Source organism: Phycomyces blakesleeanus, assembly GCF_001638985.1.
Source record: "Phycomyces blakesleeanus NRRL 1555(-) unplaced genomic scaffold PHYBLscaffold_29, whole genome shotgun sequence".
Lineage (NCBI taxonomy): Eukaryota > Fungi > Mucoromycota > Mucoromycetes > Mucorales > Phycomycetaceae > Phycomyces > Phycomyces blakesleeanus.
In genome coordinates, this window is record NW_017265162.1 from 35242 (window position 1) to 57295 (window position 22054).

Here is a 22054-nt window from a genome sequence, read left to right on the forward strand (position 1 = left end):
AAATTTTCATGATCATATCGTTGAGCCCGTGAAGAGGTTCCTTTGATGAAGCCACAGCGCAGATTGTGGCTGGACGGCGGCGTCGCTTGGCAGGAGATGCAACTATTAGGAATGGTTAGTATGGTACAATTTATGAGTCCTGATATGTGTGTGTGTGTGTGTGTGTGTGTGTGCGTATACTTGCTTGTGCGAAGATCATCGTCTCGTTCTGTTTGCCAATAGTTGACAGCATGACGCTGTAGTAGTACATAAGTTACTTTTTGCATGTTATATCTATTACATGGATATATCAGTAACTATTCTTTACAAGCTTCGATAGAATTTTTTTTTACTCTTTGTTCAAAAGTGCCTCGATCACATTTTCGGCTGTCAAATCGGTCCACAAATCTTTTAAGGTGGCAAGAATACGGTCATCGATTTCAGAGGCGTCTGACACAGGTCTGCCGATTTCTTCTGCTGTTGGTGGATCCGGTAATGTGGACGGGTTTTCAGGCGGGTCTACGGTGAACCATGGGTGGTCTTGTACCTGCTTCATCTAAAATATTCAAGGATGATATTAGTCATCAAAGAGTATACAATATATATATATATATATAACGTACTGTTAAACGTTTGGCTGGATCAATGACAAGGATACTTTGAATAAGATCTTTTGCATCATCCGAAAAATGCTCTGGCATCTTGTACTTTCCCACTTTGACCTTATTTAGTAGCTGTCGAATGTTATCATCATCGAATGGTAAATGACCACTCAAAAGAGCATAGAGAATAATTCCACACGACCAGATATCAGATGCTGACCCATCGTAAGGGATTCCCTGTATTTACTTGTGAGCTAATACTCAATTTCTAGTCTTACTATTTATTATTATTATAATTGTTATTGTTATTAATAATCTTTGTGAAAATAATTTACATTCACAATTTCTGGACTAGCATAGTGAGGAGAACTATATGGCAAGTTAACATGAGTTTCTCAAAATAGAATATATATAGTTTACCCGCAACTTGTTTCTAACAGTGAACCAGCTGGCTGTAAGGAAGCCATTCCAAAGTCTGCAATTTTGATACTTTTTTCCTTATCAAGAAGTAAATTCTCTGGCTTGAGGTCACGATGGCTACCACAAAAAGAAGAAGATGAAGAAAGGGTTTTATAAGATGTTTTGGCCATAATTTGAAAAGTGTCATAATATATATATATATGTGTGTGTGTGTGTGTATATATGTATAACGCTCTGCTCACCAGATAAGATGGCGGTGACAGTAATCGAGACCAAAGATTATCTGTTGAAAGTATTTGCGTGCTTCTGATTCTTGTAGACGACCTTGAGATACAAGGTATTCAAACAGCTCTCCACCTTGAACGTATTCCAATATCAAATACCTATTACGTATATGTGTGTATATTATTGTGGTTAAAAGACAAGGATTATGGTTTATATTATCTTAGTTGACTTTACAGGTTCGGTGAATCTGAGAGATCAATCACATCAATAAGGCTCATGATGTTTGGATGATTGATTAGTTTCATAACTGCGATCTCACGCTTGACAGCTTTCTCTACTGACACATTGGATGCCAGGTGCGACTTGGCAATGATCTTCACTGCGACTTTTTCACCTGTGATTTTATGAATTCCAATCTTAACACGGCCTGTTTAAGGCAAGATATGTATGTATGTATGTATGTATGTATTTATGTATATATATATATTTACATGATTGGGATTAGAAATGGCTGAGGAAGTGAGGGGGAGAGCTCCATAGAGAACCTACCTGAGGATCCTCTTCCTAGAGTTTTTCCTAACCAATAATCTCCAATATCTTTTCGTCGTCTGTTTCCGGGTGACATGGCAATGGGTGGTGCGGTGAATTTGAAGGAAGGTACATTGATATGTTGTTGTGGTTTTGTGAATACACGTCGCTGAGGGGCAGGAGATGCGATGACACCTATTGCAGGATTGAACATAGCGTCTGTTTGTTTGCTATATAAAAGTGTATATTGAACTAGAAGAATAGAGGGATTGATGTGAAGCTTGATTGAGAAATGTTATAAAAAAATATTGAGGTGAAAAGAGAAAAGAAAAGGATCAAAGTGGGGGGGATGAAAACGCAAGCTGAAAGATATACTTGATCGCAGGCTCCTCATCCCAAATGATTTGCAGTTGGGATGAGGATGAAGGACTCTTTTGTCTAATGACTATAAAAAAAAACTAAATTACAGAGAGAGAGAAAAAAAAATAGGGCCAAGAGATGAATATAAAAAGAGGTGAGGAATGTTGGCCTTGAGAGAATGCTGAATTGAGCCAATGTGATAGTCTCACAGCTCAATCCCACACTTGAACAATTAGAGGCAGTAAACAAACCAGCCGCCAAGTGTAGTAGCTTTGTTTCATTTTTCTAACTTATTGACTTTTTGCTTTGGATGACAGGTTCATCCTACTTGAGAATACACGTGTAGATCGGGTTAACAGCTCAATGAAACAAACAAACACACACGTGTATTTAAGACTCGCCGGTCTTCATGACAATCCTATGGCTAATACAACATACCAGGCCTAGCAGCCAAGAAGGTTGGCTTGGTTTGGTATGCTATCCTGTAACAATATTCTGATTATTCTTAACAATTAAAAAAGAAAGCTTATGCCTTTTAATTAAACACAACTTCCTTTGGCGGTCATTTTATTCTGAGCCCAATGAATTTTTTATTTATTTATTTATTTTACATATTATGCAAATTATGAGAATAATGGTTATTTTCTAATATAAGATATATCATTCTATTGTCACTAATTAACGCTACCTATTCATAAAGATCATACTATAGTATCTTGATCATAACAGTCCTTTATTTTATATTATATCATATTATATTATTTTTTGAAAAATATAGAAATAATATAATATAATATAACACTGATACTAATACTAACACTAATACCAATAATAATAATGAAGGCATTAGACGTCATTCAATTTCTTGTACTCTCATATATTTCTTATATTTCTCTTTCCTCTCTTTCTTTCTTAATAAATATACATATATACACATTTATTTTTGATGGGTCAAACGCACTCTAGAAAGGGCCCAGAAAAGGCTCGAGTCAGTACAATCGTCATCAATGACACCCCGTCCATTCCCACAACACATCGTCGCAATCCTGGAATAGAACGACCCCGGTCGGGCTACCAACATGTCAAACGAAAACTCAAACGCATCGAACTGTTCTCTCTTCATCAGGTCTTTGACGATCTAAAGACAACATTTCCTGACGATCAGTTTGAATGCATTGAGCCCAAACGATTTTTGGTAAGCAAAAGAAGAATAAGATAATGATTGTGTCATTCATCTCATATGGTCCCCACATCTCAGGAACACTTGGATTTACCACCTCAAATTGAGCCTGCAGGAGTTCTACTTTTCAAATCATTTTCGTATCTTGGCACCTTCCCGAATTGTGTTTCATCTGGAGCAGTCCCGCTCTCACTCGATGCTTTTATCACTGCGTTTGTCCTCTTGTCCGGAAGAATGGATACAGAAGACGATGATTCGTTGTTCGAAGACCTGTTTTTCGAATCCTTAGCTATCCTGCCTGCACCCCGTACGACCGAAATACCACCAGCTGCGGAAGCCATAGTACCCCAGACAGTTGCAGAGGTTGAAACCGGCGCCCAAGAGCCATCGAGTTCCTTACCTCGAGGTCTTTCACTTGCTGATCTGGGTGTTCAGTTTGATGACTTTGATCTTGAAAACGACACAAGTCCAGAGGAAGACAAGGAGGAGGAAGAGGAAGGATTGAGCATCCTTCGAAAAGATTTGATAAATCTCTTTGAGCTTCTTTTGTGGATTGTTGAGATGGAGAAACAGGAGAGCATGATAATACCCTTATTGAAGCCTGCCAAGATTGACTTTGACAATATTTCAATAATGGCAGAGCGTGTAGTTAACTCAATTAAACCAAAAGACGCGTCCAACACATCACCCCAACAAGCTGCCGATCAATGCATTTCCCACAGACAGTTCCGCACATGGAAAGAACGTAATGCACCCCATCTTTTTAAGACCATTCAATCGTTTATATACAGCAAATTTGCCATGTGTACCCAGCACTCTTTAGCAGCCATGTCTGACCTTGTACTCAAACAAGATACTGTGCCGGTACCAAATGTATCAGACATACTCGACCCACTCTATTGTTCGCTTCTCTGCTGGCGTTTGCCAGAAAAGTGTCTCAAAAACAAACAGTGGGAACGACTTTACTCTGGTGATCAAGATGGCTTTTCCATGAACCGATTTGCAAGCCATGTGTTCAAGTACCCAGATCCTACCCTTATCATTATCCAAGCCGAGATCACCTCAGATTCTCCCAATTCAGCATCATCATCATCACCACCACTAACCACTCTCATTCTTGGTGCTTATATTCCAGAACCATGGAAGAGTTCAAAACACTATTGGGGAGGCTCGGATTGTTTTGTGTTTGAGCTCTCGCCCACATTTGAAGTCTATCGACCTACGGGCCGCAATGATCAATACGTGTACTACCACCCTGATGTTGGAATCGCTTTTGGAGGAACATCCGTTCTTTCTCTCCCGCCAAAAGCAAACACCAAGCGCACCTCGGCGGCGGCTGCTCCCCAATTAGACAACTTTCTCATCACACTCGACAATTCTCTTCAGAATGGATCTTACAAACAAGAATCATATCCAGAGAAGCCCACATTTGAAAAATCTGCTGCTCGGAAATCATTCTCGTATACCTTTCAGACCGTAGATATGGAAGTCTTTGGGCTTGGAAATGAAAAGGCACGAAATGCTCAAGAAAAAGAATGGCAATTTGAACAACGAGAGGCTATGAAGAGAGCTGGCGTTAATATTCGTCGAGATGATCAGTCTGTGGATAAGGAGATGCTTCGAATGGCAGGCATAATTAATGATGAAGATAGACAAGAACGTTAATATTTTTTTTAAATGATTTTTTTTTGATTTTTTTTTTGATTTTTTTGATTAGCTTATTATTTTTTCCTTTTTTTTTTAAAAAAAAAAGTTAGGATTCAATGGTGCTTTATTATTGTGAGGCATGGCGGAAAAAAAATGCACCTCTTTTTTTTTGTTTGGTTTATTTTTGTGTGTGTGTGTGTGTTTTATATATATAAAAAAGATGAAAAGAAGAGAATATGTCAAAATGCTGGTATAAATTGCTTTTAATTATTACTACTGGTATTTGTATTGATACAATAGTATTTTTCTTAGCAAATATTTATCAAGAAGAAAGACAGCTTTTTTTCTCTTTTTTTTTTATATAAAAAAAGGGTCCTTGAAAGGCTCGAGAATGGTACAATAGGAAACATGTAGAGTAAGATGTATTGAGGGAATGAAAGTGATTGTTGAAATAAAATAAATAAAAGAAGAAGAAGAGGAAGAGGAAGAGGGATCTGTTACGTATAGGTTTAAAGTGGAATGGTAAGAACATAATTATCATTATCATTATTGAGAATAATAACGATAAGTATAACGATAACGATAAAGAAAATCAAAATCAAAATCAAAATAAAAAAATAACAAGTACATTAAAGCCTATAGAAGCCATGGTTGCGTTTGAATTCAAACGGGGAAGTATTCGGGTACGAGTTACACTGTATCCCACCCGCAAAAATAATCTGTGTCTTGAATCGCGGGCATAGGATCGGAATAGAGTGAATAAGTAGGAGTAATAGGGTTGTCAAACTGATCGATATAGAGCATGGTATCTCCCATAGGCTGGAATGAGCTGAACGGATATTTTGAGTCTGTACAGGTATTTAGGGTATGATTATGATGATTATGATGATTATGATGATTATGATTATGATGATGATTATGATGGTTATGATTATGATGATGATTATGATTGTTGTTATTATTGCTATTATATGATGCCTCCTCTTCGACAAGATTGTTGTTGTCTGTCAATGATAGTGTAAGTGCAGGAGTGCTATTGAGCATTAATCCTGGCTGTAAAGTCAAATCAAATGACCTGGTCTCCAACAGTTTTCCAAAGTAAGCTACATCCATCAGTGTTGGTTCAGTCTCAGTCTCGGCACAGAGCACGTTTGAAAAGTCCACTGGAGCGTAACCTGGGAGAGGGTTGTACAACGATTCTTCTGGCCAGCTGGTGCGGGATGCAAGTTCTGACAGTACAAAATTCTCAACAAAGCCATTGTTCAACATATCGCTCATATGTGACAGTTCCTCGTTTACAAAATGGTCTCTTGTGATTCCTTTGAAGAATTCGATTGTGGCCAGAGACCGGGCTATCATGTCTGGCAAAGATGTGTTGTCGTGTGTCGTGCGACTAGAGTTGTCGTATGTTACGGTGCGTGCCACAGACGCCAAAAGTTGGAATTGAAGTGACAGGGACAGTCCAAGTGCCATGGTGCGACCATGTTGAATTGTGGGCGGGATTTGTTTGGCAAAGATAGAAAGGTTCTGGTCGAAATTTAGGCAGACTGAATAATCATCATCATCTTCTTCTTCTTCTGGCTGGATGTTATTCTCGTGTCTGATTGCGCTGATAAAATAGATGATATCGTACAGAATACTGAGATGCGAAACATAGCTGGTTAGGTTACTTGATCCTTTGTGGGCAAGCAGCTGGCAAGAGTTGTGATTCCCAGAAAATGGGTTTGATTGGAGCCAGCGATCACGCGTGTCTTTAATGGCGTGAGGTGTGGTCTGTTCGACGTCTTTAAATAGATCTACGGATAGGACTTTTGAATATAGCAGGGTAACCTGGCAAAGATGAGAAAAGTACTGGATTATGTAAATCTGGCTAGGATCACATAGCTCGTCTTCGAGTGCGGTAGGGAAGCTTGTGGGCAGCGATATGGTTGGACTAAATTGGTGGTATGGTTGGTTTGGATTTGAGAGTGTGGAGATGATATAGTAAGCCCATTGAGCCCTCAACATAAGTTGTTGGTCATAAAAGGACATTTGGGGCTGTTTTTCATCGAGGAGGATTCTTATTTGCTCGAGGTAGTCTGAGGGAGCCTGCTGGCCTTTTACGGAGATCTGGTTGTGGTTTAAAAGGAGGAGGGTTTGGAGGTCGGACAGAGTAGATCCTAGAGGTAAATACTGGTTGTTGAGATGGTTATAGGCCTGTTGATGAAAGAAGAGAGAGATTGAGTCTGGCGAATCAACGGACAGGGTATTTTTAGGGCAATAGTGACAGGCGGTGGCCATGATCGCACAACGGAGCCCATATGGAATCTGGTGTCGATCTTTAAATAAGAGTTCGAGGGTTGATTTCTGGTGAATAATTGGATAGAATGGATGTACGAATTCGAAATAGACATCGAATAGATGGCGTTCGAGTTGTGGGCAAATGTCCGGAGATAAGAATTGGAGAGTTTTGTCGGTCAAGGTGAGATGAGAGAATTTTGCGGCTTCGATAGATGAGTATGAAATGTCCAAGAGACCATTGTTAGCTTCGTATCCGATGTATCCGAGAGGTGAGACATAAAGAAGTTGGAAGTTTAGGTAGAGACGTTTGACTAGATGATGAAAGTTGATCTGCTGTGTTTTGGATAGACTCGAACGATAATCTGTGGTCATTTTTAATGCGGGGTCAGACGGACTGCTTCTGTTGCTGGTGATCGTGGGTGTGGGTGTGGGCTGGAGGAAATTTTCGGCTAGAAGAGGTAGTTGAATTTGATGGTCTAGAACTTTAGGATAGGGATTTTGACTGTCTTTGCTGGACACAGAAGAGAAGGTGCAAAGGGTTTTATGTTTTTGGCAGCTGGAGCATGTACCCGAGTTTGGTATGCCTACATCACACCTACACAATACTTTTTCGTTGGCTCCCTCTCTTTCATATATTTCTTTGGCTTTTTTTTTTCTTATGTTTTATATGATATACATATGATAGATATGCTAGATAATGAGGTATAATAGTTATTTATTTACTTTGATTTTCGCCGACGACAAAAATCACAGGCTTGGGCGACCTTGAGCTTCTTGTACCTATTAGGATCCCCCATGTCAACAAAATGAAACTCTACAGCCTTATTTTTACGACGATATGTAGCCATTATAGGCAGTTAAAAGAAAGGCAAATATATATATAAAAAAAAAGGGGGAAAATATTTGATAAATGGGTGAGAAAAACAGGTGAAAAAAAAAGGCGAGAGAAAAGAATTTAAGAAACAAGGAGAGCCGAGAAATAGACAAGGATAAAGGAAAAAAAAATTAAGAAAAAATAATAATAAAGAGCCAGTCGTAGGCTTGGTTCAAATTTGGCGGGCATATGGCACCCAACCGTTGTTCTTCTTTTTCTCTTAATCTTTTTATTTATTATTTATTTTTTTCTCACTGTATTTTAAATACCCGCTGAACCAACCGTAGGTGTTAAGCTATTGAATATCAAAACACAGACGCCTATTATTACTATTTTATATTTTATTTGTCAAAGTTAAAGAAGTACATTTTGAAAACACATGAATAAGATAGACCATTATAAACTTTAAATAGAAAGCTTTGTTTTATTTTATTTTATTTTATTTATTAAGGCAAGTCAAACAAGTCAACTTGAACAAAACCACAGAACCAAACCAAACCAAACCAAACCAAACCAAACCAAGCCAAATTAAATCAAATTAAATCAAATTAAATTAAACTAAATACTTTACAATACAAGAATAAAATAAAATATCAATAAAATGACAAAGGGGTAAGAGGCTTGTTCTTGTTGTAAAGGCAGAAAGGATGGTATGTGCGAGCCGGCTGATTGGTTTTTTTTTTTCCTTGTTCTTATACTCAGTCGTATGAACCCCTCTCCATTGGTACAACCAAGGAATATACGATACAGAGTTATAGGTCCCGTGAACACATTTCCAGGAACCACAAAACTCTACATTTGCATTATACTGCGGAGACTTAAACCACTGAAAATCCCGTTTTATTTGAAATCCTACATGCATCAAAATAGCAATATCACCATCATGGCGTGCCTGTAATTAATCCCTCGATCGTGTATCTTGTATCGTGTATCGTATATCGTGTTTACCTTTTGACCTCAAAAGAAAGTTAGTCTAAGCTAAGCTAAGCTAAGCTAGATTATTTTGAGTATATAAATATTTAATCAATTCAACATTACAAAATATACATCCTTCTTGTCTTTAAACGCAAGATGTTGTATCTTGCACTAATTTCCCTATCTATATGGGCGGTATCTTTGTGTGAAGCATCCTCAAAGGTGATAGGGTAAGAGCTGTCTAAATACCTTCCAATGCACTACAAACTAAAAGCCCTCTCTTATTTTTTTCTAGATACCTGCCAAACTGGCTCTATGCCAATTACCCTGTCGAGAAGATTCCCTACGAAAAGTACACACATCTCAACTATGGTAACTAGGGCTGCAATACAATCCAACCAAGATTTTATTTTCTTCTTTTTCCTTGTTGATAATTGATTTGCTCTCAATATTCTCTAGCCTTTGCTGTAGAGAACTCACCAAATTTTCTCCCTGCCTTTACGGATGATTGGGCAATCGAATCTGCACTTCCAAAGATCATTCAACTGGCTCACAAAGCAAACACAAAGGTTTTGTTATCAGTAGGAGGCTGGACTGGATCACAGATGTTCAGTCCAATGGTCACAACACACGAAGGAAGAAAGAAGTTTATCGACTGGAACCTGGACTTTATTAAAAAATACAATACTGACGGTGTTGACATTGGTAATAACTAAACCAAAAAAGAATCATGTCATGACATGTCATTTATTGCCATGCCATATAGTACCCCCCCCCCCCCTTTTTTTTTTTTAAAAAAAAAAAAGACTTACTCCAAACAATTGACATTTAGATTGGGAATACCCGGCAAAAGGAGCAGCAGCCTGTAATAAATTCACTCCTGGTGACTCTCAGCATCTACTGTCCTTACTCAAAGAGCTTCGTGCTGCTCTTGACCAGAAATTTCCAAAGGAGAGAAAGCTCATATCCATGGCTGTCCACGTCGAACCGTTTGTTGGCAAAAATGGGCCCATGAAGAATGTGTCTGCATTTGTGCCTTATTTCGACCATATAAATATTATGACTTATGGTATGTGTTTATAGGTCTTTAATTATCGTCCGGTTAACTAACATGCATATATGTGTGTATATGGACCTGTAGATATCAATGGTGCGTGGGCCTCTGTTACAGGTCCCAATGCACCTTTTAAAGCAGAGCCTGGGAGACCCGAAGTATACTCATACACAAGTGGTAAAGTCTTGACAAACGAATCGTTGGTTTGGATCTCCAAGTCAATCGTATTGATAATAGAACCATTTTTATTATTTATTTAGCTATCCAGGCCTGGAAGAATGCTGGTGTCCCTGCAGAAAAGATTACTGCCGGATTAGCCTTCTATGGACGATCCATTAAAGCAAAGGTCGATATGAGCTTGCACAAGTCACAATATCAGCCATCTGAAGTTGGTGCACCAAAAGGTGACTCTGATGATGCATGGTGGAGCGACCCTTACTGTCCCAAGGATGGTGCAGGTGTATCCGGTAAGTTTTTTGGTCTGACACTTCAAAATTTGTATCAGTCGGTGGTTCTTAATATATATATGTATATATATATGTATATATTTAAAAAGGAATTTGGAAGTGGTCAAATATTCGGTCCGAAGGTCTCTTGAAGAGCGACCTTGTATCTACTGGCAAAGGATGGACTCGCTACTGGGATAATGTATCCCAGACACCCTGGCTATTCAACCCATCTACAAAAATCTATATATCCTATGATGATCCACGTTCACTTGGAGTCAAAGTACAACACGCTGTTTGTGAAGGTTTGGGAGGAGTAATGATCTGGTAAGATCAAATTGCAGTAGGATTCTTTTTAAGACAAAAAAGAAAGGCGTGTTGCTCTAACTGGTGGACTAACGGCTTTGTGTGTGTATATGTTTGGGATTCTAGGGATATTCACCAGGACAACGGCGAACTTATCCGTGCAGTTGAAAAGATTCATACCTTGAAACCGAACAACTGTCCATCCAAAAATAGAGCGCCTCGTCCTCAGGAGGTTTCCGACTACGACCCTTTAGCTGAATATGATATCGATGCGCTTGATCCAAGTTATGAAAGTGAGGTTGCCGATCTTGCTTCAGTTTCTGGAGATGAGAATCCTATGTCTGACCAATCTTCTGGAGATAAGGATTCCAATGATCACTCTGTGGATCACAAACCAGCTTTTGATAGTAACATAGTATATATTGATCCAAATTTTGACGACAACCTTGTTGACCGTGATCCAAGCTTTGATGACAACATTGTCGATCTTGATCCAAGTTTTGAGGACGATATCTTCTATGATCCGATTCCTGAACCCTCTTCTATAAGCAACAGTGGGAAGAATTCGGTCCCTTCGGATGATGCATTTTCTGGAGCCGATGATTCTTTTACCGATATACCTTATTCTGATGCATTTGACGATTTCTTTTCAGACGATCCATACCCTGGCGAAAATGATGACAACTTTCTTGCGGACGATCCATCTCAGAGAGACAATGAGTCTGGTCCATTCCCTTCAGATGCAGACACTGGGGCAGATTCTCCTTCAGACTTTTCGTCTGTAAGCGATTCTGGAGATATTGCACTTGGTGAGAGCTGTCCAAGTGATGGTGTCAACAAATGCGTGGACCCTGAAAAATCTCCAAAATGGGCCACTTGCAACTTTAATAAATGGATCATCCGTGAATGTGCTTCTGGGTTGGTGTGTCATGAACAAATGGGTAAGAGCTAGAAATGCTTAGGTGTTTCGCTTTAATGTACTGCTCTCTCACAACATATATTTCTCTCTGTAGAAACGATCTACTGTGGTCCCTCTGATTCCAACATTGATATGGCAAGCATGGACTTTGTAAACAAAATACCCTTATTCGGTATTGATGCTGAGAGCGATGCCAATATTCATCACTTTGTGGTTGCTTCTGCCGATACATTGGTCACCAAGGGTTTGTAAATCCTGACTTAAAGCAGGTCTTAATGATAAAGAGTTATATCTTTATCGTTGAATATAATATCTATCTTTATATATTATTTTTTAATTCATTCCATATTTTGAACGTTCATTTTCTTTAAAGAAAAAAAAAACTTGAACAATTTTACTTTCCATAGAGTAAATTGTATTTTGTTTTGTGAAATCAAGAGCTAATAAGTAAATAAATAAATTTATCCCCAAATTACACCTTTTTTTTTTGACCCAAGCAAATTGAACTTAATTGGCTTTATCTATAGAGTTGATTTAGATTCCAAACTTTTCTTAATTCTTTCATTGGTTAACAATCTAGCCAGTAAACTTGTTTCAAATAAAATATAAGACAGTCCAGCAAATAGCTATCTGTATTAATATTATTATTTTTCAAAAAAAAATATATATAATATATACGGACGTGTTGTTCAAATTACAAAAAAAAATGGTACATATATTATGCTCGCGACTTTCGTTTACTTTTCTTTGTGGTCTTCTTTGTGGTTTTTTTAAGCTGCTTTGCCATAATTTCGCCGTATGTTGGTCCAGGCTCAAATGTGATCTCATCTTCGTCTTCACTTGAATCACTTGAGTCTCTTGTCAAAAGGATTCTTTCAGGAGTAGCTGGGCGGTCAGAGTTATCTGTTGAGTTTTCATCGATCTCTTGTGGATCCTCTAGGCCATTCCTGATCTCTGTATCCTCCACCGCTTTAACTCCACTTTCGTATATCATTACGGAATTCTGTATATTTTCCCACACTCTTTCATCTAAAATTTGGTATTTAAAGCACACGTTCTTTAGAGCATGTATTTATCAGAATCATTCCCTCTAATTACCTATAGTATCAACACCGATGAAGTATTTGGTTTGAAAGGATACGCAGGATTGATTTCCCTGTAATATTAACACCATTTTTATTTTTTAGTTTATTTTTGTCAAACACAATAGCTCACTTTTATACTTACATACGCCAGGTCTTCCGCCTTGATTAATTCAGATGGGTTATTTGAAATCTCAGCAAAAATAGCTTATTGAAACAAAATAAAACAAAAGAAAACAAAGATATTAAGATAAAAGAAAAAGGAGGAGTTCATTCTACAATGTAATACTTCACTTACCTATATTGACACCTTCAAACTTTAGGTTAGGGTCAGCAGCATGAATATTCCATAATATAGTATTCACCATCTTTTTCCGTTTATTTGCATTGAAGCCGTCGCATTTTGTTTGCTTGATACTGAATTCTGTATCTTTGTCGACACGGCCGTATGTGATCTACATACACAATATTTGAGCAGGTTTAGACTAAAGGATCCTAAGCTATGTTATTAGTCCGGATCAAATACAGTATGCATTTACTTTTTTTTCTTTCAGCTTTTCTTGAATGGAATCCAAAACTTCATTATTGTAAGCAAATACAATAATACTGGGAGGGTCATTATTTGCTAACACATCGTCTATGTAAGATATTATTGGCTCGACTTTAGCTTTTCCACACTCAAGCTAAGCAAATAAATAAATGTATAGTATTGGTTATTTTATCAGATAAAAGAAAAAGAAGAGCACAGCCTGAGGGGAGAGGGTTTATATATATATATATATTCTTTACCATCTCTGGGTCAACAATGTTATCTTGATCTTCTGGGGCTTCATTTCCTTCTGCTTTTTTCATAGCCTTTTTGGTTTTTTTCAGCTGTATCCTGCTCTTATACGGTATTTCGGTATATATTATCTGTCTCGCTCGTTCAGGTAATTCATAATCAATAAACTCTCTTTCTCGTCTTATTAAAACAGTTTTAATCATCAAGTGTCTTAGTTCTGCTCCATTCGAAGTGCCTACATTGAAACATGTTCATTATATCAGTTCATTTATCAGTGAGCCTATCGTAAGATCTTTTACCAGAATAGTCCCAACCAAACACATGATGTGTAGGTTTACAGTATCGTTGGCTAAATCTTATGAAATCTGGAAATTTAACACTCTGAAGAGCATGAAGTTGCGTTTGAATATCCACAGGGCGGGCATCCTCAGGAGTATTTGATATCATTATGAGGTGTTTTGTTCGATGAAATACCCTTGTTAGTGCTCTTGGACGGTTGCTCTAAAGAAGTATTGTTATTCTTATTATTATAAGTATATTACTGTGATGTATTGCCTACTATTATTATTTTTTGAAAACTTGCCATTCGATTTTTTAGCTGGCTACTCTCATCACATAAAATTATTTGGAAATCCATGTCTTCAATCTCTTTGGCATATCTTGCTGCAATATCGTAGTTCATGATATAAAACTTTACAGCATTAATTGAATCTTGGTTTGATCCTGATTCTGACTCTGACTCTGAATCCGAGACTTGGGGTATATCCTTTTTAAATCTAGTGGGTAATTCTAGATTCGCGTTTCGCTTTTTAGGGATATGAAGACCAGCATCGGCTGGTTTGGATCTCTTGCGCAAATTTCCTTTGCCGAGAACATCAGATGATCGAAGAGTAACATGAACTTCTTCCTCTTTCAGCTCTAGCCATCTCAAAATTTCGTCCTTCCAAGTAAGGCAAAGTGAGGCTGGGCAAATAACAAGCGCGGGCCACTTATCCTCATAAGCCAAGGCCAATGCAAGACCCTGAACTGTCTTGCCTGACCCTCTGTCATCTCCAAAAAGAACTCTGCCTTTCATCACCACACCCGTTCTTACGCCTTGTTTCTGATAATCTCTGAGTAGGTTCCAAAGCGAAGAATTTTTAACTCGGCTTACTCTTGTATCAAATTCTCTGTCATTTTGATCTATCATACTCTTTTCACTCATTTTATCTTTCATATGTGCCACAATTCCGGGCAGAAGAGGTTGTACTTTAAGATTCAAATTTGGTGTTTCGGTAGGCATGCGTTGGATAGCGTTCTCGTAGGATGTTACGGTAGCTGGGATGATCCAACGCTCGTTCTCGTCGTCCCATTCCCCATCTGGAATACTCCGGAGAACAGGTAATAGCGTATCATTGTGTGTTGTTTTGATACAAATCTGATCCTCTGACAGCAAGCTGAATTCGACTATTGTTTTCATCGGTGACTCCCTGAGCGAAGGTCCCTTTTCTCGCTGTACTTCCATATGCTGAAGAGCCCATTTGTTTGAGTGTATGTTTCTTGAGGCTGCAGCAATAGCATAGGCTTTTGCAGGATGTGTCGTATATGGACTGGCAGACGTATCCCACTTGAAGTAACTGCACATAGATCTCGAACACTGAAATAACATATAGATATTATTTAGTAATAATAATAATAAAGCAGTAAATAAAATATATATACTTGTATAAAAAGAGGGGGTTTATCTACCTTCCAAAACCAACGCCCTTGGTTAGGTCCTGGCTTAAGTGATTCGATGCTTAATGCTGGTACTCCACATGTGCATCTTGGTTGATTTGACATTAAATTAAAGTAAGAAGGTGAAAGAGTGTAAGACAGATTTGCTTTTGCTGACTTGCTGGGTTCCTTATTTTAAAAAATGATGATAGATAATTTAAACAAGTCACTTCTTCCCTTCTCTCGCATTCTGCTTTAAAAAAAATGATCCCCTTTGGCTCTCTGTCTTTCTGTCTGTTTCTCTCTCCCTTTTTTTTGCAGTATGTCATATTCCTACGTGCAACCAGCCTACAACCTATTAGAAGCACAGCATGGAAGAACCCTCTGGTGAGCAGGCAATGGTTGATTTGTCAACACGCTGACGATCCCTCAGGATGGGTGAACTGGATTCATGGATGGATGAAAATTACGTGTCTCAATTGTGGTGGAGTCTTGGAGAACAAGTTACATGTCGTATGGGTGTAGACAAATTTGGAGCCAGCTATGCTTTTGTTGATTTCAGTTCACCTGAGGCGGCGAGTAACGTTTTGATGAGCTACAATGGCTCACTTATTCCAAATACCCAAAAACAATTCAAGCTGAATTGGTCTAATGGTGGTGGATCAAGGTATGCTCTACACAAAGTCATTTGGAAATTCGATGACCTAACTCGTGGATCTAGCAGTAGTGGACATATTGACGGACCAGAATTCAGTATTTTTTGTGGAGATCTCGGTAATGATGTAGATGACCAGGCATTGCTGGTAACGTATTTTTTTTTGGAAGCTTCTTCTTAGTACTTTACCCTAACCCACTTTGTCTAAGGCTGCGTTCCAAACCAGATATGCTTCGTGCAAATCCGCAAAAGTGATGACAGATATAGCAACGGGCTACAGCAAAGGATTTGGCTTTGTCCGCTTTTATGATGAAGCAGATCAATTGAAAGCTTTGGAAGAAATGCAGGGCGCATATGTAGTCTCGCGACCATTACGGGTTTCCATTGCAACTCCTCGTAACCGTCCGACAGTTTTGGGTGCAGCATCAACACAAACTGAAAGCTACCACCAAGATACGATAAGCACTACGGTATTTGTTGGCGGACTAAATACCCCGATTAGTGAAGAAGAGCTACATGCATGTTTTATGCCGTTTGGGGAGATTTCGTATGTCAAAATTCCTCCAAACAAAGGATGTGGGTTTGTTCAGTTTTCTCAACGGGAGTCAGCAGAAGCAGCCATAAATGATCTCAATGGATCTGTACTTGCGGGATCTAAGTTGCGACTTTCTTTTGGTCGTTCCCAACTTGACAGGCAGTTTGGATTTAGGTATGTTTATATGAATAAGTGGTTGTGTGGAAGTATTAAACAAAGCTTATGCTCACCCTGCTTTTGTATTGTTCTTATATATATATAATTTCCTTTTTTTTCTGTGAATAAAAAAAGGCCGCCTACTGCACCTTATTCGGGCTATCCTACTCAGTTTTCGTTTTTTTCTGGAGGATACCCACATACCGTTTCTCAACCTGAACTTATTGATCCGCGTGAATCTTTCAGTATAGAACATCAAAACAGACTGTATCTTAAGCAGCAGGAGGAAACGTACGAGAGATGGGATAAAGAAATTAATACAATCTAGAATAGACGTCTGTATTAAATTTAAGGTTCAAACACGAATATTCTATCAAAATAAAAATAAAATAAAATGAATAACTATTATTCGATTGGAATACCCCATATATATATGCGTGTGTGTGTGTGTGTGTGCTAATTCACTCTCTGAAACCCCCCATTTTGTTTTATAGATATAATATTTGATGATTTTAGAAAGAAAGAAAAATACTATTCTAGAAATAAATAAATTTTGTAGCATATTAGCAAAATTTTAACCTCTTGTGTATATATTTCGTTTAAGAACGCAGATAAAATGTATGGAGCAAAAAGAAAATTCGAGTTAATGGCAAACAGTTTGGGAGGTTTTTTTTTTACATTAGATACAGCTTAACCATATTTATAATACACTTTATATATAACATGTAATGAGTATGCTTTTAGAGCATCCACAGCGGTCTGTGTAAATTTAACAAGAATGTTAATTTAGCTAGAAAATTTAGATCTTTTCATCCCCAGCGGTTTGCTTAACTAAAAGTTTTAACTGGTTATTTCTCAATAATAATTACCGGCTTTTTAAATTTAACAATTCACAAAAACATCCAGGGCTTTTTTACATACACTGCTAATTTTACCCAGACCGCTGTGGATGGTCTAAATTATCTCTTTTAAATGCGGCTTTTTTTATTTTACGCAATTATTTTAGTTACACATACCACTGTGGATGCTCTTACCAATAACAATGCTGAACTCGCCCTAAAAGACACTGAGCTAGCTAATAAGAAGGCTGAACTCGCCAAAAAAAAAAACAGAGTACCAAGATCTATTCTCACAGCTTCATAATAATGTAAAACATATCTGGGAAACTGATGATGATCTTTCTACTATGCAACACCAACTAAACAATATCCAGTCCGAAATATCAACAATGACTATGAATTTCAAGAAATATTTGAGTACAGGTAACAAAAAGGTTACAAAATTCTTGTTTATGTATTGAGAATCTGGGGCTATTGGATTGAAATATTTTACAAGAGAGGAAAATGAAACTCATATCTTTGAATACGGTGTTATCAGCTTGCTTGTGGAGAAGATTATCACTGACACGCTTATTCATTGGATTTATGACAAGCCCATCTACTTTGAATTACCTGTTAAATTACCTTATGCCGGTCTTTCTAAGTGGCAACTGTTTACTACAACCAAAGATTGGTCCCTACTTCTGCGGGAGCAGTTCTGTTTTCTCGCAGTAAGACCTGAAATTGTCGAACGTCTCAGGTATAATCGAGAGAGACTTGTAAACGAATTGAAAGCACTCTATCCGAGATCTTCATTGGCGCTAACTCTTACTTAGAAAAGAAGCTTATTACCATTGTCGAAATAGCCGCCCAAGTTAGTCTGGCTATGCCTGTCAAGCGCAAGAAGTTGGTCAAGGTAAATGACAAGGCACAAGGTGATATGAGATTTCAATACTTTTGTGTTAAAAGATCAAATAACCGAATGTACGTTAATGGAAGCAAAGGTCATCTGTAGGGATATTCCTTAGATAACAGACCCTCCCTTTTATTGGTAATAATATAACCTGGAATTTTTAGTAATTTAAAAGCTACAACATTACAATATATATAATATTGCTTTTGTTTTAACCAGAGGAACATCATTTTCATTGACTTATATGCCATACAAGTTACAGACGAAGGATTTATTCTGATTTATAAAAATGTATTCTATTTAAAACAAAGCCTATGTACTATAATTATCTGAGAAAATAAACCTTAATTGTAAAACACAATGGTGCATGTAAGTTTCATGCTTTTCAAACGAATGTACAATAAAGTAGTATGTAGATCTATATACTTTAGATGCTATTAGGAGCTTCAATTAAGCTAATAACTAAAATATATCTACAGATTTGTGAACATACTATCATATTAATATCTTAGTATCGACATTATTAAAAACATATTCAATTTGACAAGAGTATGGGTCTTAATAAAAGAAGTCCAGTAAGATACATAGTAAGGTGGTCCGTATGACAAAAACCACCAACCTTAGGCTATAACATACACAAGTAACTGAGTTTCGAACCTTAAAAAAAACACGCACACACACATACACATACACATATACTTACCTTTTTACCACTTTGCTTAAAGAGGCTTTAATATAAAGAAAAAGCCTTTCGGTTAATTATATAGTAATGGTATATATATATATATAAAGGTGTATTGTCGACACGTTTTAAAATCTATTATGAATAAAAGTACATATTTGTTCTTTTTACTTCAATGATGAAAAGAGTTGTCAAAGTAAGGTTTGTTTTAGATACAATACAGCTTAATAGGAAATTTATACTTGTATTAAGACAATCCAAAAATGATAAGTTGCTTCAAGTAAAATGAAGATAGATAAAAAAAAAGAGCTAAAGCCATATGCCTTTTTATGCTGGCAAAAGCGAAACTCTATTATTAAAAATATTGGCAATGATTGTCTCTATGTTTGATATTGATTTTTATGAGTAGATTTAAATTATCATATTCATTACTAATTATTTCATTCTTTTTTAAAACATGCTTCAAAGTACATATTGCTTTTCCTCGATTGATTTACATCATTTCTTTAGAGACTAACTTGGAAGACTGTGTGTACAACACACCAAGGCTTTGAAGTTTGTGATACTGTTTCATGTGAGCATGTCAATAAAATACCGTATTTTTCTCCCACTCTTTCTATCCTTTTTACTTTCATAAAACAAACAAGAAAATTCATATCGAATATGCGTTTGATTAAGAAATATCTCCCGGATAGTCCAAATTATCACCAACCAAATACATCCAACCAAAAACCCTTTATCTCGGCTAGCTATTCAAATCCTGCAAGCTCCCAGTCAAGCTTGTTTTTCGATACCGATAGTTGCAGATCTGGAGATATTGCTACCATCAAGGATATTTTATCCCATGAACCGCAAAAACCTAGAACTTCAATAAGAAATAAGATATCTGATTTTGCCGAAAAACTTCCAGTCGTGACTCAAAATAAAAGTAGAAGACCTGAAGGTACGTAAGCTGAACAAGCGATGGGAAATATATTTGTATCCGGAATATCTGGTTTTTACTCACATGGTCATACAGAAATACAGGCTGAACTTGATGAGCAAAAAAAGTATTCCAACCTTTTCGGAATCACCCAAGCAAAAAATAATGGCACAGAGAGATCATATCCAAACTCTTTCCAGCCAGAGAATTTAGCGGGAATCTTGAATGCTGATTTGTTTACAGAGCTCGTAAAGTATATGAAGAATAATGCCGCAGATAACAAAACAGTGCACGCATTAATTGACCAAGAAACTACCGAAGAAAGTGTCAAAAAAGATGCGGAATATGACTTCGAATATACGTTGAAGAAGAATCTTGACAAAATAAACACAAAATATGCCGTTCTTTGTAAAGCGAATACATCACTGAAGCGTGGGATAAAGAATGCCGAGAAATCTAAAGAGACTATAACCTGTCAAGCACAACTGCGTGATATGAATTACCAAAAAGAAATCCGTGATCTTCAGGATAGTCTTGCTGCGACGAAACTTGAACTTGCTGGCGAAAAGGAGAATAGCGAGATACTCAATAAAAGTATAGGCTTACTCAAAGGTGAAAACGATAAACTTAAGGATGATAATGATACACTCAAGAATGAGAATGATACACTCAGGGAGGAAAATGATAAACTCAAGGAAAAAAATACCGAGATCTTGAATCAGGCACAATCGAGAGAAAGACGATGCGAAAGAATAATCAACAGTCTTCGATTGCAGTCGACTACATCACAAGCCGAGCTCATCGAAAAGAAGATGGAGTATCAAATCTTACTTTCTGAATTCCAAAGCCATGTGGATACAGTCCCTACTGCCGAGGATGATTTATTTACTATCCACGCAAAGCTGAATATAGTCCAAACGAAAATATCGGATCTGTGTATGAGTCTCGAAGACTTTTTGAATCCAAACGAAGGCGAGGTTTACAATATATTCTTCGACAATTGGAAAGAAGATTCGTTCAGATATAAAGTACTTATGGAAAAGCGTGGAGATGGAAGCTATGGATTTGATTATGGCATTATCAGCTTGCTTGTCGAAAGCTTCATTACAGAATACCTTATCAACGAGGTTTATGACGTGCCTATATACCTCGGATTACCTATCAACACAGCCTATACTGAACTCTCTGAGTGGGAACCCTTCAAGAACTGTGCTAACTGGTCCCGGAAGCTTCGGAAACAGCTCTGCTCTCTTGCATCAAGACCAGAGATTAGTGAGAAACTCAACGAAAATAGAGCCCAAGTAACACGAAATATACTCAAGCCTTTATCAGCAATTTTTACCCGTATAACTCCAGCAACTATAACAAAAGTTACCGCTATTGTCAACTTGGCTTCTCAAATCAGTTTGGCCATGCATAGTCAAGACGTGCCTGTCAAATGCATAAAGCTAAAAGAGGGAAAGGACAAGATAAATAACACTATGAGGTCTCTATATGGCTCAATCGAAGGTGAGACTACAATTCAAATTGTCGTCTGTCCACCATTTATTGCAAATGAAGGTCAAGAAACAGAGTCTGTTCTATTGGAAGGAAAGGTTATTTGTTTCGAGAGACCACAAAAAGGAAAGACACTAGCTGTTGCAGATTAAATAAATACCAGTGGATACAATGCTTATGACTCTGGTTCAGCCGAAACATCTCCACTTTTTAAATAGGTTACATAATATATCTTTTATATATTCTTTTAGTTTTTATTTATACTTCTTCACTGTACTCCATATAATTTTATCCGTTTAAATCAATGTCTTTATTTCTCTTAAAAATAATTAAAAAAAATAATGCCCGTAATTTGTAAAATAGTAACAAATATCCATATTTTTAGAGCTTATAACATTTAATTAAACGTATTTAATAAAATAATCCAAAGCACAAAACACGCCGACGCCTTGGCTTTAATGAATAAGTCGACATAAAGCTTAATTTAATAAAGTCAAATAGTGCGGTTCCATGACATAGTGTTTAAAATAATGCTTATATACTGTCTGTAAAAATCTTATGGAGGTTAGGTTGTAGTATATTC

General features: G+C 37.3%; 7 protein-coding genes across 7 annotated transcripts; 5 read left to right on the plus strand and 2 right to left on the minus strand.

Annotated features, from left to right (window-relative positions):
• Positions 1-328: 328 nt before the first annotated feature.
• PHYBLDRAFT_118276 (hypothetical protein) lies at positions 329-1851 on the minus strand (the record flags this gene model as incomplete). Its single annotated transcript, XM_018428625.1, has 7 exons — positions 329-535; positions 603-818; positions 917-950; positions 1002-1118; positions 1244-1384; positions 1461-1653; positions 1776-1851. The coding sequence occupies 7 exons, from the start codon at positions 1849-1851 to the stop codon at positions 329-331; spliced, it is 984 nt and encodes a 327-aa protein (XP_018285463.1).
• A 1209-nt stretch (positions 1852-3060) lies between these two features.
• PHYBLDRAFT_151325 (hypothetical protein) lies at positions 3061-4959 on the plus strand (the record flags this gene model as incomplete). The annotated part of the gene is made up of 2 exons (XM_018432668.1): positions 3061-3309; positions 3373-4959. The coding sequence occupies 2 exons, from the start codon at positions 3061-3063 to the stop codon at positions 4957-4959; spliced, it is 1836 nt and encodes a 611-aa protein (XP_018285464.1).
• A 4611-nt stretch (positions 4960-9570) lies between these two features.
• PHYBLDRAFT_101903 (glycoside hydrolase family 18 protein) lies at positions 9571-10401 on the plus strand (the record flags this gene model as incomplete). The annotated part of the gene is made up of 4 exons (XM_018427649.1): positions 9571-9715; positions 9843-10079; positions 10152-10241; positions 10325-10401. Coding segments are annotated over 4 exons (549 nt in total), but the record flags the coding sequence as incomplete, so codon positions are not given.
• A 2052-nt stretch (positions 10402-12453) lies between these two features.
• On the minus strand, positions 12454-15419 carry PHYBLDRAFT_151328 (GRF-type zinc finger transcription factor; the record flags this gene model as incomplete). Its single annotated transcript, XM_018432669.1, has 9 exons — positions 12454-12764; positions 12834-12891; positions 12963-13024; positions 13116-13272; positions 13357-13500; positions 13607-13833; positions 13898-14099; positions 14158-15234; positions 15327-15419. The coding sequence occupies 9 exons, from the start codon at positions 15417-15419 to the stop codon at positions 12454-12456; spliced, it is 2331 nt and encodes a 776-aa protein (XP_018285466.1).
• A 308-nt stretch (positions 15420-15727) lies between these two features.
• On the plus strand, positions 15728-16967 carry PHYBLDRAFT_174118 (hypothetical protein; the record flags this gene model as incomplete). Its single annotated transcript, XM_018437191.1, has 3 exons — positions 15728-16096; positions 16158-16657; positions 16775-16967. 3 exons carry the CDS (start codon positions 15728-15730, stop codon positions 16965-16967), a joined length of 1062 nt encoding a protein of 353 aa, XP_018285467.1.
• Positions 16968-17255: 288 nt separating this feature from the next.
• On the plus strand, positions 17256-19184 carry PHYBLDRAFT_69296 (hypothetical protein; the record flags this gene model as incomplete). The annotated part of the gene is made up of 7 exons (XM_018442074.1): positions 17256-17304; positions 17646-17752; positions 17775-17901; positions 17941-18217; positions 18253-18441; positions 18883-18945; positions 19163-19184. The coding sequence occupies 7 exons, from the start codon at positions 17256-17258 to the stop codon at positions 19182-19184; spliced, it is 834 nt and encodes a 277-aa protein (XP_018285468.1).
• Positions 19185-19715: 531 nt separating this feature from the next.
• On the plus strand, positions 19716-21623 carry PHYBLDRAFT_151331 (hypothetical protein; the record flags this gene model as incomplete). The annotated part of the gene is made up of 2 exons (XM_018432670.1): positions 19716-19995; positions 20071-21623. 2 exons carry the CDS (start codon positions 19716-19718, stop codon positions 21621-21623), a joined length of 1833 nt encoding a protein of 610 aa, XP_018285469.1.
• Positions 21624-22054: the final 431 nt, after the last annotated feature.